The 16,019-nt window shown below is 45.7% G+C and overlaps 1 protein-coding gene across 2 annotated transcripts in view; it reads left to right on the top strand.

Annotated features, from left to right (window-relative positions):
* The window catches only part of LAMB2 (laminin subunit beta 2), an 82,290-nt gene extending 76,158 nt beyond the window's left edge, over positions 1 to 6,132 (top strand). Inside the window, exons 30-33 of one of the 2 annotated variants that reach the window (XM_081935904.1) lie at positions 401 to 542; positions 2,882 to 3,058; positions 4,758 to 4,917; positions 5,517 to 6,132. In XM_081935904.1, coding sequence (XP_081792030.1) covers positions 401 to 542; positions 2,882 to 3,058; positions 4,758 to 4,917; positions 5,517 to 5,653 — 616 coding nt within the window. In that variant the 3' untranslated portion in view covers positions 5,654 to 6,132. Of the gene's footprint in view, positions 1 to 400; positions 543 to 2,881; positions 3,059 to 4,757; positions 4,918 to 5,516 lie in introns of those variants that run through there. The other variant, XR_014173835.1, reaches the window with a different exon arrangement.
* Positions 6,133 to 16,019: the final 9,887 nt, after the last annotated feature.

Raw genomic sequence — 16,019 nt, 5'->3', positions numbered from 1 at the left:
GATGGAAGGCTGAGTCAACTTCGAGCTGGTGAGATTCGAACTGCCGGCAGTCTGCAGAAATACCCTGCAGTACTGCATTCTAACCACTGCGCCATCATGGCTCTTAATAATAACCTTGGCATTCACTTAACATCTGTGGCAACTCATTTAGTGACTGCCACAAAAAAGGGTCCTAAAAACCCGCCAAACAACTTGTCGTGACTGTAATTCCACTACAGTCTCAACTACAGTCACAAGTCGAGGACTACCGGTGCAAAGCACCTGAAATGGGAAGATTTCACTTAGTGATAATGGCCACTAATAGTTCCACCACCTCTCATTTGATGTTGATGCTTATCGCATCAAATTTGCTAATGAGTTGTAGGCTTCTGTTCAGTCTTACCGAATTTTTCCTCCCCAGTGCTCGGGCAGAGAGTGTTAAAAATGCAGCTGAAGCAGTGAAAAGGGCTCTGGATGATGCCAAACGGGCACAAAATGCTGCCGAAAAAGCCATCAACTCTGCAGACAATGATATTCAACACACCAACACAGTTGTTAACGAGGTAAGGCGCCATAATGAATGATTTTTACCAGCCCAAAGAAAATAACGTGTCCGGATATACGTTGCATTAGATGTGTCAGATAAAGTATGCCTGTTAATATTACTTCTTTTGTGGTTACAGCGAACATCTACCATAACCATTAGTGGCAGAACAATTAATGATGAGGCATCCTTTAGTTTTTCTATGTTGTGATTTTGCATATCCAAGTCTTCACACGTCAGCTTTTCTTTTTTATTCCAATGAAAATTGATATGGAATTGCACCGCCGTTATTCAGCCTCTTTACCATCAAATTTGTCGCTCATCAAATTTTACCATCAGGTTTTTGGCAGTGCAATCTTGGGGGCTCTGGGAACTATTTAAAAAAAAGAGTTTCATGGCAATCAAGCTTCCAAACCACTTTCCTGGAACCGAGAGCACATCCTGACAGCCGTTTGATATTTATTTGTCTCTAATCTGTGAAGCAACACTAAGTATGCTTGCGTAGTTCTTTCTAGCTGTGTTGCCTTGGTGTTGTGGCTCATGAGTGGCGAGGTGCCAAAAATTTCCTGCAAGGCAAGTTAAGATGTAGTGATTTGTGAATTTTCCTGCTCGGTTAACCTGTATGCGCAAGCTACCATGTTACCAGCTTCCCATACTTCGCTTTAACCCATGGTTTATGACTTAAAACTTTTGAAGTCCATGGTTGGAAATTTGTAACCTTTCCAGACTTTGCTTCCGACAAGCAAAATCGATGGGAGAAGCCAGGTTCACTTAACAACCGCATGATTCACTTAACGACTACAGTGTTTTGCTTAGCAGCTGTGGTAATTTTGGGTTTAGTTGTGGTGGTACGTTGAAGACTACCAGTATGTGAAAAAACAATCCTCATTTTATTTAGATTTATATATCACTAAAATCTCCAAGGACACTCAGTAATTAGCAATAAATCACAACTGTGCAATAAAAAGATAAAATGATAAACAAGGATTACCATTAATATAAAAGGATATAAAAGGATAACAAAAGAGGACAGAGAAACACTGTTTTGGAAAGTTCCAAACACTCCATCCTGCTAATAACCATCAAAACCTCCCGTCTAGAATCTCTAAACATTTACATGAAATCATTAAATTGAAAGACCCTTTAAAAAAATCAAACCTAAAGTCCAAGAAGAAGGATCACCTCCATTCATTAGACCCCTAAACCCAATATTAGTAGATTTATCTGTTCATTTCTCCCCAAGAGGGAATTGTTCCCCTCGCCAGAAACAAGGCTACTGGCCAAATGCACACACCAACACAATGAAGTGAGGGATGCGGTGGCTCAGTGGCTAAGACACTGAGCTTGTCAATCAGAAAGGTCAGCAGTACTGCGGTTCAAATTCCTAGCACCGTGTAACGGAGTGAGCTCCAATTACTTGTCCCAGCTTCTGCCAACCTAGCAGTTCAAAAGCACGCAAAAATGCAAGTAGAAAAATAGGGACCACCTTTGGTGAGAAGGTAACAGCGTTCCATGCACCTTCGGCATTTAGTCATGCTGGCCACATGACCACGGAGATGTCTTCAGACAGTGCTTGTTCTTCAGCTTTGAAACGGAGATGAGTATCGCCCCCTAGAGTCGGAAACAACTAGCACGCATGTGCAAGGGGAACATTTACCTTTACCTTTAGTGTTAGGAATGTAAGCTAACAGTTGGGTCAGCAATATATAAACCAGGATGGTAGTACTGTTTCTTTAAGTACTGCTGTAATGTGATTGGTTGCTGTTACCTTAAGCAGCCATAAGAGGGAGCCAGAATGACTGTTAGTTCTCTCTCTGTATTTGTTAGACGCTGATCGGTGGATGTATCATGAAATACTGTGTTTTTGCTACTGTTAGCCTAAACTGATTATTTGATACTGGACTGTGTTCAAAGGATCATTCCTTAACTGAGAACATTGATAACTGACTGACTGAACCATGTATGACTTGGACTGTAAATTGAACTCTGAATATTTCTATATTTCCACATAGTAAACTACTATATTTTATACTATTCGGTGTCCCTGTATGCTGGTTTGTGCGTGTTCTTCCATACCACTCTCATTACGCTTCTCTGCACACTCGCTCTCCTAACGGGGAGCTTACTTACTTAACAAATCCTTCACCTCCCTTGTCACCATAGGCTTGAACTTCAGCTTGTATCTAGGTTTCGCTGTGTTCACTTCTTGTATCTAGTTACCACTTCTGTCGCTTCATCTCCTGGAGCTGCTTGGTTCACCAAGGAGCTCCAGGATTGGCAAGCAGCCCTCACTGGACATGTCAATGCTTCCACGCTTATTTCTCCTGTTCCCCCTCTTATCTTATCTCATTCCACCAGATTAACAGGAAGACTGCAAATGCTGAGGTTGAGTTGGCTGCAGCCAAGAAGCGGGTGGGCCATCTTGACCGGCAGGTGGACGTTCTCAAAATGAAGCGGGCCAGCAACATCTTGCAAGCGACCCGAGCAGAAGAGACAGCCACTGCCGCCAAGAACCGAGCTGAGGAAGCTGAACAGGTAGGATTCTGGTAAAAATGAACAATGGCTTGGGATTTTAAGTATCTTTTCTTTGCTCGGTTGTGGGATCCAGAGCCATAACTTAGCCTGTTGGGGTCTTAACTGGTTACTTTTAATTCTAAAATATTTGCACCCTTTTCACATAGATCAGGTAGCTCACAACAAATAACCCAAATCGTGCGTTTCTGATTAAAAACGGTACTTAAAACTCGCCTTGTTCCTTGGTTTAAGACATACGGAAAACTGTATTTTGTTTTTTTTCTCAGTCTCTTCAGAGATTCAAGATTGCTGATTTTATTCAGATCTCAAGTGAATTACTACAAATATGTCCTGACAATTGTAACACACAAGTTGCTTGTATTTTATCAGGTGTTATCTAAAAATGATCTCAGTTTGTTCTCACAATGATTTCCCGTCAGAACGGTGAAATTGTCTGGCCTAAGAAATGGTCAGCTAGTTAATGATCAGATGCTAACACATGAAGCTGGTAGCAAAAATAGCAATAATATTTAGACTTGTAGGCCGCTCCATAGCCCTTTACAGCACTCTCTGGGCGATTCACAGTGTAAGCATTATTTACATATTGTCCCCAACAAACTGGGTCCTGGTTTTACCGACCTCGAAAGGATGGAAGGATGAGTCAACCTTGAGCTCTATCAAGATCAAACTCCAGGCTGTGGACAGAATTTCCCTGCATTTTAACCACTGCCGTGGCTAGTGCCAGGATACCGTCATCCATAAAAATGATTTTTTACTAGGAATAGGAAGGGGTGTGTGCACCGAAGTCTCCAGCAAAAACAAACAGGGAGATATTCATCCTCCTCCTAGCCTCGTGATGGTGAAGTTATATTTCATCAATATTTAGAGAGCTACAACTCTCAGCATCCTCTGGGACAGTGTTTCTCAACCTTGGCAACTTCCAGGTGTTTGGACTTTAACATCCAGAATTCTGCAGCCCAATACGCTGGCTGGGGAATTCTGGGAGTTGAAATCCACACACTTCCAAATGGCCAAGGTTGAGAAACGCTGCTCTGGAAACCTCCAGACACCTCCATCCTGCTAATAGCCATCAACCTCTCCTGTGCAGCATCTTATTTACATGAAGTCATTAAATCGGAAAGCCCCTTTAAAAAAAGAAACACCAAAGCCCAAGAAGTGGGATCATCACTCACTATCTCCTGGTGTTTATTTCAGGTTTTTTTCCCCCCCAAAACCAGCCTATAGCAAACAATGGGTTCATTTAGCAACCTAAACACCACAATGTTTGCCGAATCACTGGAGCATTTGCTTTACGACCTCTGCATTCGCTGAATCATCATCATCTTCATTTAACGACCCCATAATCCCTTGTGGAGTCTGGGCAACTAGATGGAGTTGGCAGTGTGTTTTACTGGCCGGATGCCCTTCCAGGCACCAATGTGGAGTTTTGTTCAGCAGATATATTCTCAGAGGGCCCAGAGAGAGAAATATCTGCTTCTACCTAGGATCAAACTCACAGCCTCCTGATTGTGAGGCGAGAGCTCCACTCGCCCCACCACTCCTCTCCGTTTGCTGAATGACCACCACAAAAAGAAAGGTTATAAAAACGGGCCCAGTCATGTGGTGGCCCGTTTTACAACTGACTTATAGCAATAATTGCTAGGCTCAATTATATTTGTATATCGAAGGCTGCCTGCTGATGTTTCCTGCTGAATCTCAGGTACTGGAGGGACCGCTGGGTGATCGATACCGCACCATGCAGGAGTTAGTGGAACGAAAAGCCCAACATGTAGTGGGGGCCCGAAAGAAAGCAGAGCACCTGCGAGATGAGGCCAAAGGACTTCTGCGCGATGCTCACGAAAAACTACGGCGGCTGAGCAGTGAGTGCCTAAGACACGTGTGTGTGTGTGTGTGTGTGTGTGTGTATCAGATTAAACAGTGCCGATTTACATTTTTAATGTTTCCATGGTCATGTGATCGCCATTGGGTAAATGAGGGATACTGGATTCGCTTAACGGCTGTATGATTCATTTAACAACTGCAGTGATTCACTTAACAACCATGGCCAGAAAGGTGGTCAAATGGATCATGGCTCACTTAAAAACGGCCTTGCTTAGCAACAGAAATTTTGGGCTCAATTGTAGTGGTAAAGTCAAGGACTATCTGTATCTCGGCCGGAGGCAGTGGATATTTGTCTGGATTCTAATATAGAACTACGTAGTTGTTTACATTAGAGCAGTGTTTCTCAAACTTGGCGACTTTAAGTCCTGTGGACTTCAACTCCCAGAATCCCCCAGCCAGCATAGCTGGCTGGGGAATTCTGGGAGTTGAAGTCCACAGGACTTAAAGTCGCCAAGTTTGAGAAACACTGCATTAGAGTCAGAACTGCGAATGCGCCATGAGCAAAGATTATTCTGTATGCTGTTTGAATTTCCCAATCTTTAACCATTCTCCCTCCCACCCCCACTTCTTTACTTAGAGCTGGAAGAAACCTATGGAGAAAATGAGAAGCTGCTACAAGAAAAGGCAGCCCAGCTGGATGGGCTGGAAGCCAAGATGAGAAGCATCTTAAGCCACATCAATGAGCAAATCCAAATCTACAACACTTGCCAATGATTTCCCATCAGGTGCTCCCACTTACTACCCCTGTCCATGTGCTTAAAGCAGCAACGTTGTTCAGCTTAGCGTGGCCCGGCTCCAAGTACTACACGGAGCACTGATTCTTACGGCCATTCCTTCTCAGCATCTCTTGATATATCGCCATCACCCTGCTCACAACCTCTGTTGTATCGCAAACACAACACTGCCCCACGACCTGTGAGACTGCTTTCATCCTGCCCAGCGAATGTCAGTCTGGCAGTACTTAAAGCTTTTCTGGTTTTGTTATACTGTTTTTTATTTTCAGCGTTTCACGCATGGTAATGTAGGACTCTCCTTTCAAAGCATGCGGGCAAAAACAGAGAAGGGTGGTCTTAAGAATGGATCAGATGAGGTCTGATACACTGGCATATGTGTTTCACATAACCTTCCCCAACTGGAGTGGCTTACATTTGTGGGAAAATAAAGACCCAAAAGTGGCAATGCTTTTTGCAACATTACCTTGTTCCTTTGTCTGTTTAAAGCAAGTTTCGATTCTGCCCACAGAAACTAGAAGTACCGTGTGTTTTGGAGTATAAGACGCACCAAGATTTTGAAGAGGCAAATTAAAAAAAAAGTTTTTGAACTCTGCAGACCTCCCCAAAACCCCGTTTTTTGTCCAAAAAAAGGTCATGAATAGCCTTTAGGAGGCTTGTAGAGTGCTCCTGGGGGCCGGGGGGGGGGGGGACAAAATTGAGCAAAAATTGGCCTGCTTTTTATTCATTTTTGCCCTCCCCAGCCCCCAGGAGTACTCTGAAAGCTTCCTGGAGTTTATGCACGGCCATTTTGGTGAAGGGGGCAGGGTTTTGGCAGGGAAAATATGCCCTATTCAGTGTATAAGATGCACCCAGATTTTCACCCTCTTTTTTTTTTAGGGGAAAATACTCCGAAAAATACATCTTATACTCCAAAAAATATGGGTAAGCTAGAAAATGCTGACACTATTAGTTCAGACCAGTGTTTCTCAACCTTAGCAACTTTTTAAGATACATGGACTTCAACTCCCAGAATTCCCCAGCCGAGGAGTTGGAGTCCACACATCTTAAAAAGTTGCTGAGGAGGAGAAATGCTGGTTCAGATGGTACGGGCTGGGTAGAATTGATGCAGGATATTGCAGAGATGTTAACACTGAAATGTCAAACGTGGCCATTATCCAAAATTGGAAATCATCCTGAAGGGCAGAACCCAGGCAACAGCAAGATAGGCAGTAGCAATAGGAAAGCAATTACAGCTTTGTTGCAGAAGAACCTTCCCTATAAAAATTGAGCTAGATCAGATTAGTTTCCGAGAAGCCTACAAAAAAAAAAAAACACAACCCAAGAAGCAACAACTATTTTTTGTCAAGCAACTGGCATCCAGGGGCACATTATTCCTAAAGATGAAGACTGTATAAAGCCAGCCTGGCTAATCGTCATTGAGGGGCCTTTCCTCCAAGATTTACTTTAGTTTTGCATTTTGGGAAATAATTTTGGGAAAAATATAAGGGGGTTGGGGAGGAATACGCCTTCATATTTTGCTCTAATTGCAGATCCATTTTTCATACATCGCCGCCCTGAGTCCTTTGGGAGAAGGGTGGCATATAAATCCAACAAACAAACATACCAGAATGGAGTCACGCAACAAAAAATGGGAAAAAAAATGAAACTCTTTTGCTTCTAGAGATAAAATTCATCTGGATCTTTAAATATGGTATGGCCATGTCAGTGACCAGAGATCATGGCAGAGGTGGGTTCCTACAGGTTCGGCCGAGTAGGTAATAACTGGAGCCAAACTGGTTCCATCGGCGGTGGCACCATCTTGATTTTTGGTTCTGCACATACGCAGAACAATCTTTATTGCAAAAATGTAATTTTCTAACGTCGTGCACATGCACAGACCTTTTTAGGTGCAAATGCGTGCACGGCCCCCGAACCAGCAGTATTGCCGGCAGCAACCCACCCCTGTATCAGGGGTGTCTAAAGGTAAAGGTTCCCCTCGCACATATGTACTAGTCGTTCCCAACACTACGGGGCAGTGCTCATCTCCGTTTCAAAGCCGAAGAGCCAGCTCTGTCAGAAGATGTCTCCGTGGTCATGTGGCCGGCATGACTAAACACCAAAGGCGCATGGAACGCTGTTACCTTCCCACCAAAGGTGGTTCCTATTTTTCTACTTGCATTTTTAATGTGCTTTTGAACTGCTAGGTTGGGAGAAGCTGGGACAAGTAACAGGAGCTTGCTCTGTTCCGCGGCGCTAGGGATTTGAACCGCCGAACTGCTGTCCTTTCTGGTCGACAAGCTCAGCGTCTTAGCCAATGAGCCACTACGTCCCTGCTCAGGGGTGTCTACGGTATCAAAAAAGTCAGATGGTAACTCATATTTCAATCAAATGCCTTTGTAAGAACACACTTGGAATATTGCGTCCAATTCTGGTCACAATAAAAAAAAAAGTTGTTGAGAGTTCTTCTAAAGTGCAAAGAAGGGCAACAAAGATGATTAGGGGACTAGAGGCTAAAACATGATGAATCATATGATGAATGGTTGCAAGAACTGGGTCTGTAACAAAGAGAAGGATTATGGGTTGCATAATAGCAGTCTTCCAATATCAATATTCAATGGTGTAAAAAGCAAGGTTCTACATTTAGGCAACAAAAACGGAATGCACAGGTACAGTATAGGTGGTACCTTGCTCAATAGTAGTAACTGTGTAAGGGATCTTGGAGTCCTACCGTGTTTCCCCGAAAATACAACCTGTCCCGAAACTAAACCCATGCCACATTTTTCGCGTGGGCAAAAATATAAGCCCACCCCCGAAAATAAACCCCCCCTCCGGCCAGGCAGAGCACCGCTCACTGACCTAGCGTTATTCCGAAAGCGCCAAGTCGCAGGAGGGGGGGAGCGCTCACGTTGCTTGCTGCCTTCGGGATACCGCTAGGTTGGGGAGTGGCGTTCTGCCTGGCCGAAGGGGAGAGTTGCCGGGCGGCTGCTCCCTTGTGAACTGGCTCCCGAAGAGCCGGGCACAGCCTCAGGGGCAAAGCAGCCATGAGGTAATCATGCCCACGAGCAGCCGCCCGGCAAATCCCCTCTCCAGCCGGGAAGAGCGCCATTCACTGACCTAGGGGGTAATCCCCAAAGTGCCAAGCCATGCGGCGCTCTGCCCGCTCCCCAGCTCCTGCGGCTTGGCACATTCGGGATACCCCCTAGGTCAGTGCATGGAGCTCTGCCCGGCTGGAGAAGGGGGTTGCGCGAGCGCCTGTTCCGCTCGCAGCTTCACCAAGCCCTTGCCAGGCTCTCCCAGGCCACCGCCGCTGGCTGCTGCTGCTGCCCGCCGCCGCCGCCCCACTCCGCTCCGCGCAGCTTCAAAACTCGGGCCGAGTCTTTCAGCATCGGCCGCTCCAGGAGTGCTCTCTATGGTGGGCTGGCTGCCGGACAGGGAGTTTTCCAGCAGCCGGCCCACCATAGAGAGCACTCCTAGAGCGGCCGATGCTGAAAGACTCGGCCCGAGTTTTGAAGTTGCGCGGAGCGGGGCGGCGGCGGCGGCGGGCAGCAGCAGCGGGGCGGCGGCGGCGGCGGCGGGGGGGGGGCAGCAGCAGCAGCCAGCGGCGGTGGCCTGGGAGAGCCTGGCAAGGGCTTGGTGAAGCTGCGAGCGGAACAGGCGCTCGCGCAACCCCCTTCTCCAGCCGGGCAGAGCTCCATGCACTGACCTAGGGGGTATCCCGAATGTGCCAAGCCGCAGGAGCTGGGGAGCGGGCAGAGCGCCACATGGCTTGGCACTTTGGGGATTACCCCCTAGGTCAGTGAATGGCGCTCTTCCCGGCTGGAGAGGGGATTTGCCGGGCGGCAGCTCGTGAGCATGGTTACCTCATGGCTGCTTTGCCCCTGAGGCTGTGCCCGGCACTTCGGGAGCCACTTCACAAGGGAGCAGCCGCCCGGCAGCCCCAAAACAATAAGCCCTCCCTGATAATAAACCCAAGGGCATATTTCGTGGGGCAAAAGAAAATAAGCCCCTGGCGTATTTTCGGGGAAACACGGTAGTAGACAACCATTTAAATATGAGCCAGCAGTGTGCAGCAGCTGCCAAAAAAGCCAACACAGTTCTAGGCTGCATAAACAGGGATAGAATCAAGATCACGTGAAGTGTTCATACCACTTTATAATGCCTTGGTAAGGCCACACTTGGAATACTGCATTCAGTTTTGGTCACCACGGTGTAGAAAAGATGTGGAGACTCTAGAAAGAGTGCAGAGAAGAGCAACAAAGATGATTACCTGAAAGATGATTATTCTATCCCTGTTTATGCAGCCTAGAACTGTGTTGGCTTTTTTGGCAGCTGCTGCACACTGCTGGCTCATATTTAAATGGTTGTCTACTAGGACTCCAAGATCCCTTACACAGTTACTACTATTGAGCAAGGTACCACCTATACTGTACCTGAAGCCGCTGGGGGAGATCATCCGTGGTTTTGGGGTGGAGTATCATCTGTACGCTGATGATACGCAGCTGTACATTTCCACCCCAGACCACCCCAACGAGGCTGTCGAGGTGATGACCCGGTGTTTGGAAGCCGTCGGGGTCTGGATGGGGGACAACAGACTCAACCTCAACCCCTCCAAGACTGAGTGGCTGTGGCTACCGGCACCCCGGTTCAGTCAGTTGATTCCATCGCTGACCATAGGGGGCGAGCAATTGACTAAAACATGAAGAACGGTTGCAGGAACTGGGTATTCTAGCTTAAGAGAAAGAAGGACCAGGGGAGACATGATAACAGTGTTCCAATATCTCAGGGGTTGCCACAAAGAAGAGGGAGTCAAACTATTCTCCAAGGCACCTGAGGGCAGAACAAGAAGCAATGGGTGGAAACTAATCAAGGAGAGAAGCAACTTAGAACTAAGGAGAAATTTCCTGACAGTTACAACAATTAATCAGTGGAACAGCTTCCCTCCAGAAGTTGTGAATGCCCCAACACTGGAAGTCTTTAAGAAGATGTTGGATAGCTATTTGTCTGAAACGGTATAGGGTTTCCTGCCTAGGCAGGGGGTTGGACTAGAAGACCTCCAAGGGCCCTTCCAACTCTGCTATTGTAAATTATCTGAGAGGCTATCACAAAGAAGGGGGGGACAACCTGTTCTCCAAAGCAAGGATGAAGACAAGAAGCAATAGATGGAAATTTATCAAAGAGGTGTAGGAAGTTATCACCTAGCCCTCTCCCAGAAAAATGAAATATCCTAGGAAATATTGATAAGGCAGAATATTATATTTTCCTGGATGTGAAAAAGGGAGAAACACATTTTAAACACTAAATTCCTACAGCTTCCTGCCCAGCCCCACTTTGTCAATGGGCCATTAAGAAGGCCAAGCTAGTCCACTTTACATAATAAAGAGTTCTCCTCTTAACTCCAGAGTGATGGGATAAGGCAGGATAATATAAGCCTTTATTCAAGTGACCACATGGCAGCTGAACTCAATCAAACCTGAATTCAAAACAGCCTAGAGGGTTGCCCCTGCATGGGCCCATGTGAGTCTGGCAACCAATCAGAATACATTTCTTACACAGGAACAGGAAACAGATAGGTGGGGCAGAACAGATTATAAAAATCCCTGCAAGCCCTTCTTCACCCTTTCTCTTCTCTTCTCTTCTCCACCAACATTGAAGCATGTGATCACTTTTCTGTTCAGGGCTCAAGCCATGTGGTCCTGTCCACCATTAAAACCATCTTTCCAAGCAGCCTCCATGTCTCCAGTGTCTTTTTCCCCACTTGGAGCCGAACCCAGAAGGACATTTCTTTCAACAGAGGGATCCAATCTAGAATGAAGGAGAAATTTACTGACATTGAGAACAAATCATCAGTGGAATGGCTTGCATTCAGAAGTTGTGGGTGCTCCAACACTGGAGGTTTTCAAGAAAAGATCGGACAGCCATTTGTCCAGATGAGTGTAGGATCTCCTGCTTGAGTGTAGGGTCTCCAGGCCCTTCCAACTCCAGTATTCTGTGTTCTAAAACCCTGTCTGTTTTTATGTGTGTTGCATTGATTCCAGCAACACAGTCATCATCTTGACTTTGCTTAACCTAGCCTGTAGACACCCTTAACATACATAACAAAAACAATCACACCCACTGGGCTCATGCGTTGGACTTGGGCCATGATGCAGTTGAAGAAGCCCAAACCCTGGGGTTTATAAATCATTGGTTATGGCTTTAGGTATTCTATAAGCCAGGTTAATTGATTCATCAAATCATGGTTAAAAAGCACAACGTGTTACATGTGTAGGAAGTTAGCACCCACACCTCTCCTAGGAAAATGAAATATTTTAGGAAATATTAAAAGGGCAGAATATTTCCCCTAAAAGGGAGGCAGAAACTCAGCCCCTGAGTTAATAGCCCTTAATGGGCCATTAAGGCCTGGGCTATTCTAAATAACAAAGATCAACCTCCTTCAGGCAGAGCCATAATAGGAATCTCAAAGCCCTTTCATCATATCATCTCCCAGCAAGAGAACCAAGCTTGGGATTCAGGATAGCCTATAGCAGTGATGGTGAACCTATGGCACGCGGAGCCATTTGTCAGGGCACGTGAGGCGCTGCCCTGTCAGCTGGCCAGTGTGCATGTGCGCACTGGCCAGCTGAGTTCACCCTTTTTTAAAGCCATTTTTCACCCTCCCCAGGCTCCAGAGCCTTTATAGGAGCCTGGGGAGGGCAAAAAGAGCCTCCCCCGCCCCCCCAGGAGGCCCTCTGGAGGCTTCATGAGCTTCCCTGAAAGCTCCAGAGCGCAAAAAAACATCCCTACGGGCAAACCGGAAGTTCGGGAACGGACTTCCGGTTTGCTCGGAGGTTCGTTTTGACTGCTCCGGAGGCTTCAGGGAAGTGTCCTGAAGGTCCCTCAAGCCTCCGGAGGGCTTCAAGGGGAGTGGGGGAGGCTCTTTTCGCCCTCCCCATGCTCCTATAAAGCCTCTGGAGTCTGGGGATGGCGAAAAAAGCATGCAAAAAATGGGGGGAGCGCCTGTAGTGCGCGCATGCACACTGGGGGGGGTCACGCATTGCATTATGGGTGCGGCACGCCCGCACACTATCCCCCTGCGCTCCCCCCACTTATGGCACGCGAGCCAAAAAAGATTCGCCATCGCTGGCCTATAGGGTTGCCCCTGCATGGCCCCATGGGAGTCTGACAACCAATCAGAATACAAACTCAAATTCAAAGCCCAACAGAGGGTATAAATCTCTCTCTCTCATCCATGTACCTTTTGCCCAGGACCTCAAACCCTGTGGTCCTGTCCACCATTAAAACCATCTTTCCAAACAGCCACCAGTTTCCAATACCTTTCTCCCAACGTGGAACTGAAATAGTGGTGGGTTCTAGCCAGTACAGCCATACCTGTTGTAGTCGGCGGCAGTGGCCACCGTACCGGTATGGTGGCTCATTTGGCCCACCCGCCCTCCCACGTCCCATACCCGTTTTTGAATCAACTGGGCCAATTGCGCCTGCGCGCACATCGTGCGGCACCTGCGCGAACTCCAATGAGCAGCTGGGTATTGCAAGGGCGGTGGAGTGCATATGAATGCACAGCGCACATCGGGCGCGTGCACGAACAGACCACAAGCAATGTACTGGTAGCAATGGTAAGAGCAACCCACCACTGAATGGACCCCAGGTGGACATTTCTTCCAACACATGCGAACCCGTTACGGAGAACCATACCTTAAAAGCAAATAGAGGGGTGGAATTTCATTTAAGTCCAGGGTTGTATTTTTATTTTTTACAATAGAATGCTGTTTATCAGAAACCCTTTTAAAGATTTGTTCCCGGGAGCTACAGTCTTCTCTTTCTAGTAAATCTGCATTTCTCATTTTGCTGCATGTCCTTTATTGTAGTAATTTATTGCACATTGTGTCAGAAATAATCCCCAAGTTACAAAATGATAGGAAATCATACGTAGATTCCAGCAGTTCATCACTAAATGCAAATCCCTTGCGGATGATTAGAAAATAACTAGATGACATAAAATGATGTTTGTGAAACAAAAGAAAAGGAGAAGTGAAAGGAACATTTGGTGGTTGTTTTTCTCTTCTTTATCTAAAGAAGGAGCAGGCAGCTTTTTCATATAGGAGGCACAGTAGTAATGAGTGAGGCAACGGTGCAAATAGAGCAGGGTTGTAAAATCTGATTTTAGGCTGAGTGATTAGGGACTGAACCTTCCTTTTCTACAGCCATTGCCAAAACTGAGCATCAATGTTCTGCTTTTTTGAGGAGGAAACATGAAAATTGCTATGCACGCCTGCAAAATAGGGGTGGAAGAGTGAATACAGGGCAAAACCTTTTCAACCAAAGTACCTCAAATGGGCTAACTTTACAGAATGTGTCCAAAATCTGGGACCCATATCTCCTGTGGAATTGAAATGTGGCAGATTTTATAAAACACTAGCTGGATACCCGTCCTTCGCTACGAAACCATGTGATCGGGCCAGCCTGCAGTCACGCGCTGGCTACGCCCATATAAGGCAACTGGCCATTGGAACAGAGTTCCTTTCAGGTGGGGAGGGGGAGTAGAACATCTAACTCCTTAGCATCAACACATGTTAATATAATACTGTATAAGAAATACTGATGCTCTGATGGTCCTTTCGAAAAATCCTTTCGAAAAATCCTTTCTTAGCGAGCACCTAGAAGCCAAGAGGAACATGTGTGCCAAATTTCAAGTTTGTAGACTTTACAGTTCTGGGGATTTCATGATGAGTGAGTGGTATTTCGCTTTTATATATATAGAGATATAGATTTTATGACAAAAATGATCATAAATCATTTTATGACTTAGTACAAAATGTCAAAAAACATTCCTAGTTTGGGCTATACATATCTGTTCAAGGCAGGTACATCTTTGAATATCTTCCTGGATTTTTAAGAACTTTTGAAGTATATTAGAAGCTCTGTCATTGTTGAAAGTGTTGAGAAATCTGGTAAGGAAATATCCCTGACCCAAGTGTTCACGGGCACTCTAGTAATATTTTCAAAAGCAAAGAACTTCCCACTTCTAAATTCCTCTAAAAGCTGAGGGAAATAATTGTGTCCTGGATTTCAGCTCTTTACCTTGTGGTTTATACTGCCTACATCCATGACATTCCAATTGCAAGAATTTTGCCAAGTTCTGGTTAAGATCTGTCTGTTTTGATGGTCGCAGCAACAATATACTTTAGAGTACAAAGATGGATGGAGAGGGAGGGAGGGAGAGAGAGAGAGAGAGAGAGAGAGAGAGAGAGAGAGAGAGAGAGAGAGAGAGATAATAGTATAGTCTTTATTGTCATACATTATGTATACAATGAAGTTGGTTTAGCCTCACTGGTGCAATCCATGACAACAAATACAAACAACATAAATAGTATAAACGAATAAGCCCTATGCAAGTAATTAGGAAAAAGAAAGAAAAAGAAAAACTAATCATAAATTTCCGCATGTGCGTGGAGTCATTGTGGTTGTGTTTAAGAGTCTGACAACCCAAGGATGGAAACTATTTATAAACCTATTTGTTCAGCTGGCTATACTTTGATGTCTTCTGTCCAATGGTAGAAGTGCGAAAAGACACTGACCAGGGTGTGAATCATCTCTGAGTATCTTCCTTACTCTGCTAAAGCAGCAAGATCTGGCCATGTCATCCAGTGGTGTCAGAGGGCAACCAATGGTGCTAGATTGATCATTCTCTGTAGTGCCTTCCTGTCCACAGGAGTTAAACCAGCATACCATACTATAATGCAGTATGTGAGGACACTTTCTATCGTGGACCGATAAAAAGAGGTCATCAGCCATTGTTCCACCTGATTTTTTCGCAGGACTCTAAGGAAATGAAGACATAACATTTGATTCAATTATTTTACCTATGTCTGAACTTATTGGAACATGGGGAATTTCCCTTTGCATTGTAGGAAGTTATCACCCAGCCCTCTCCCAGAAAAATGAAATATCCTAGGAAATATTGAAAAGGCAGAATATTTCTCTGGACGTGAAAAGAAAAATGTTTCAAAAAGACAAGGTAACTCTCCCTGCAGCTTCCTGCCCCCACCTTTTGTCCATGAGCCATTAAAGCCTGAGCCAGTCCCTTTACATAATAAAAGAGTTCTCCCCTTCAACTCCAGGGGGATGGGAATGAAGGCAGGATAATATAAGCCTTTACTCAACTGACCACATGGCATCTGAGCTCAACCAAACCTGGATTCAAAACTCAGCCTAGAGGGTTGCCCTTGCATGGGCCCAAGTGAGTCTGACAGCCAATCAGAATACATTTCTTACATAGGAACAGGAAACAGATAGGTGGGGCCGAACAGATTATAAAAAGCCCTGCAAGCCTTTCTTCACCCCTTCTCTTCTTCTCCACCAACATTGAA

The sequence above is a fragment of the Natrix helvetica genome (assembly GCF_964273705.1).
Source record: "Natrix helvetica genome assembly, chromosome: 1".
In the NCBI taxonomy this organism is placed as follows: Eukaryota; Metazoa; Chordata; class Lepidosauria; order Squamata; family Natricidae; genus Natrix; species Natrix helvetica.
The sequence above is the reverse complement of the archived record's forward strand: the minus strand, read 5'-3'. Positions and strand labels throughout refer to the sequence as shown.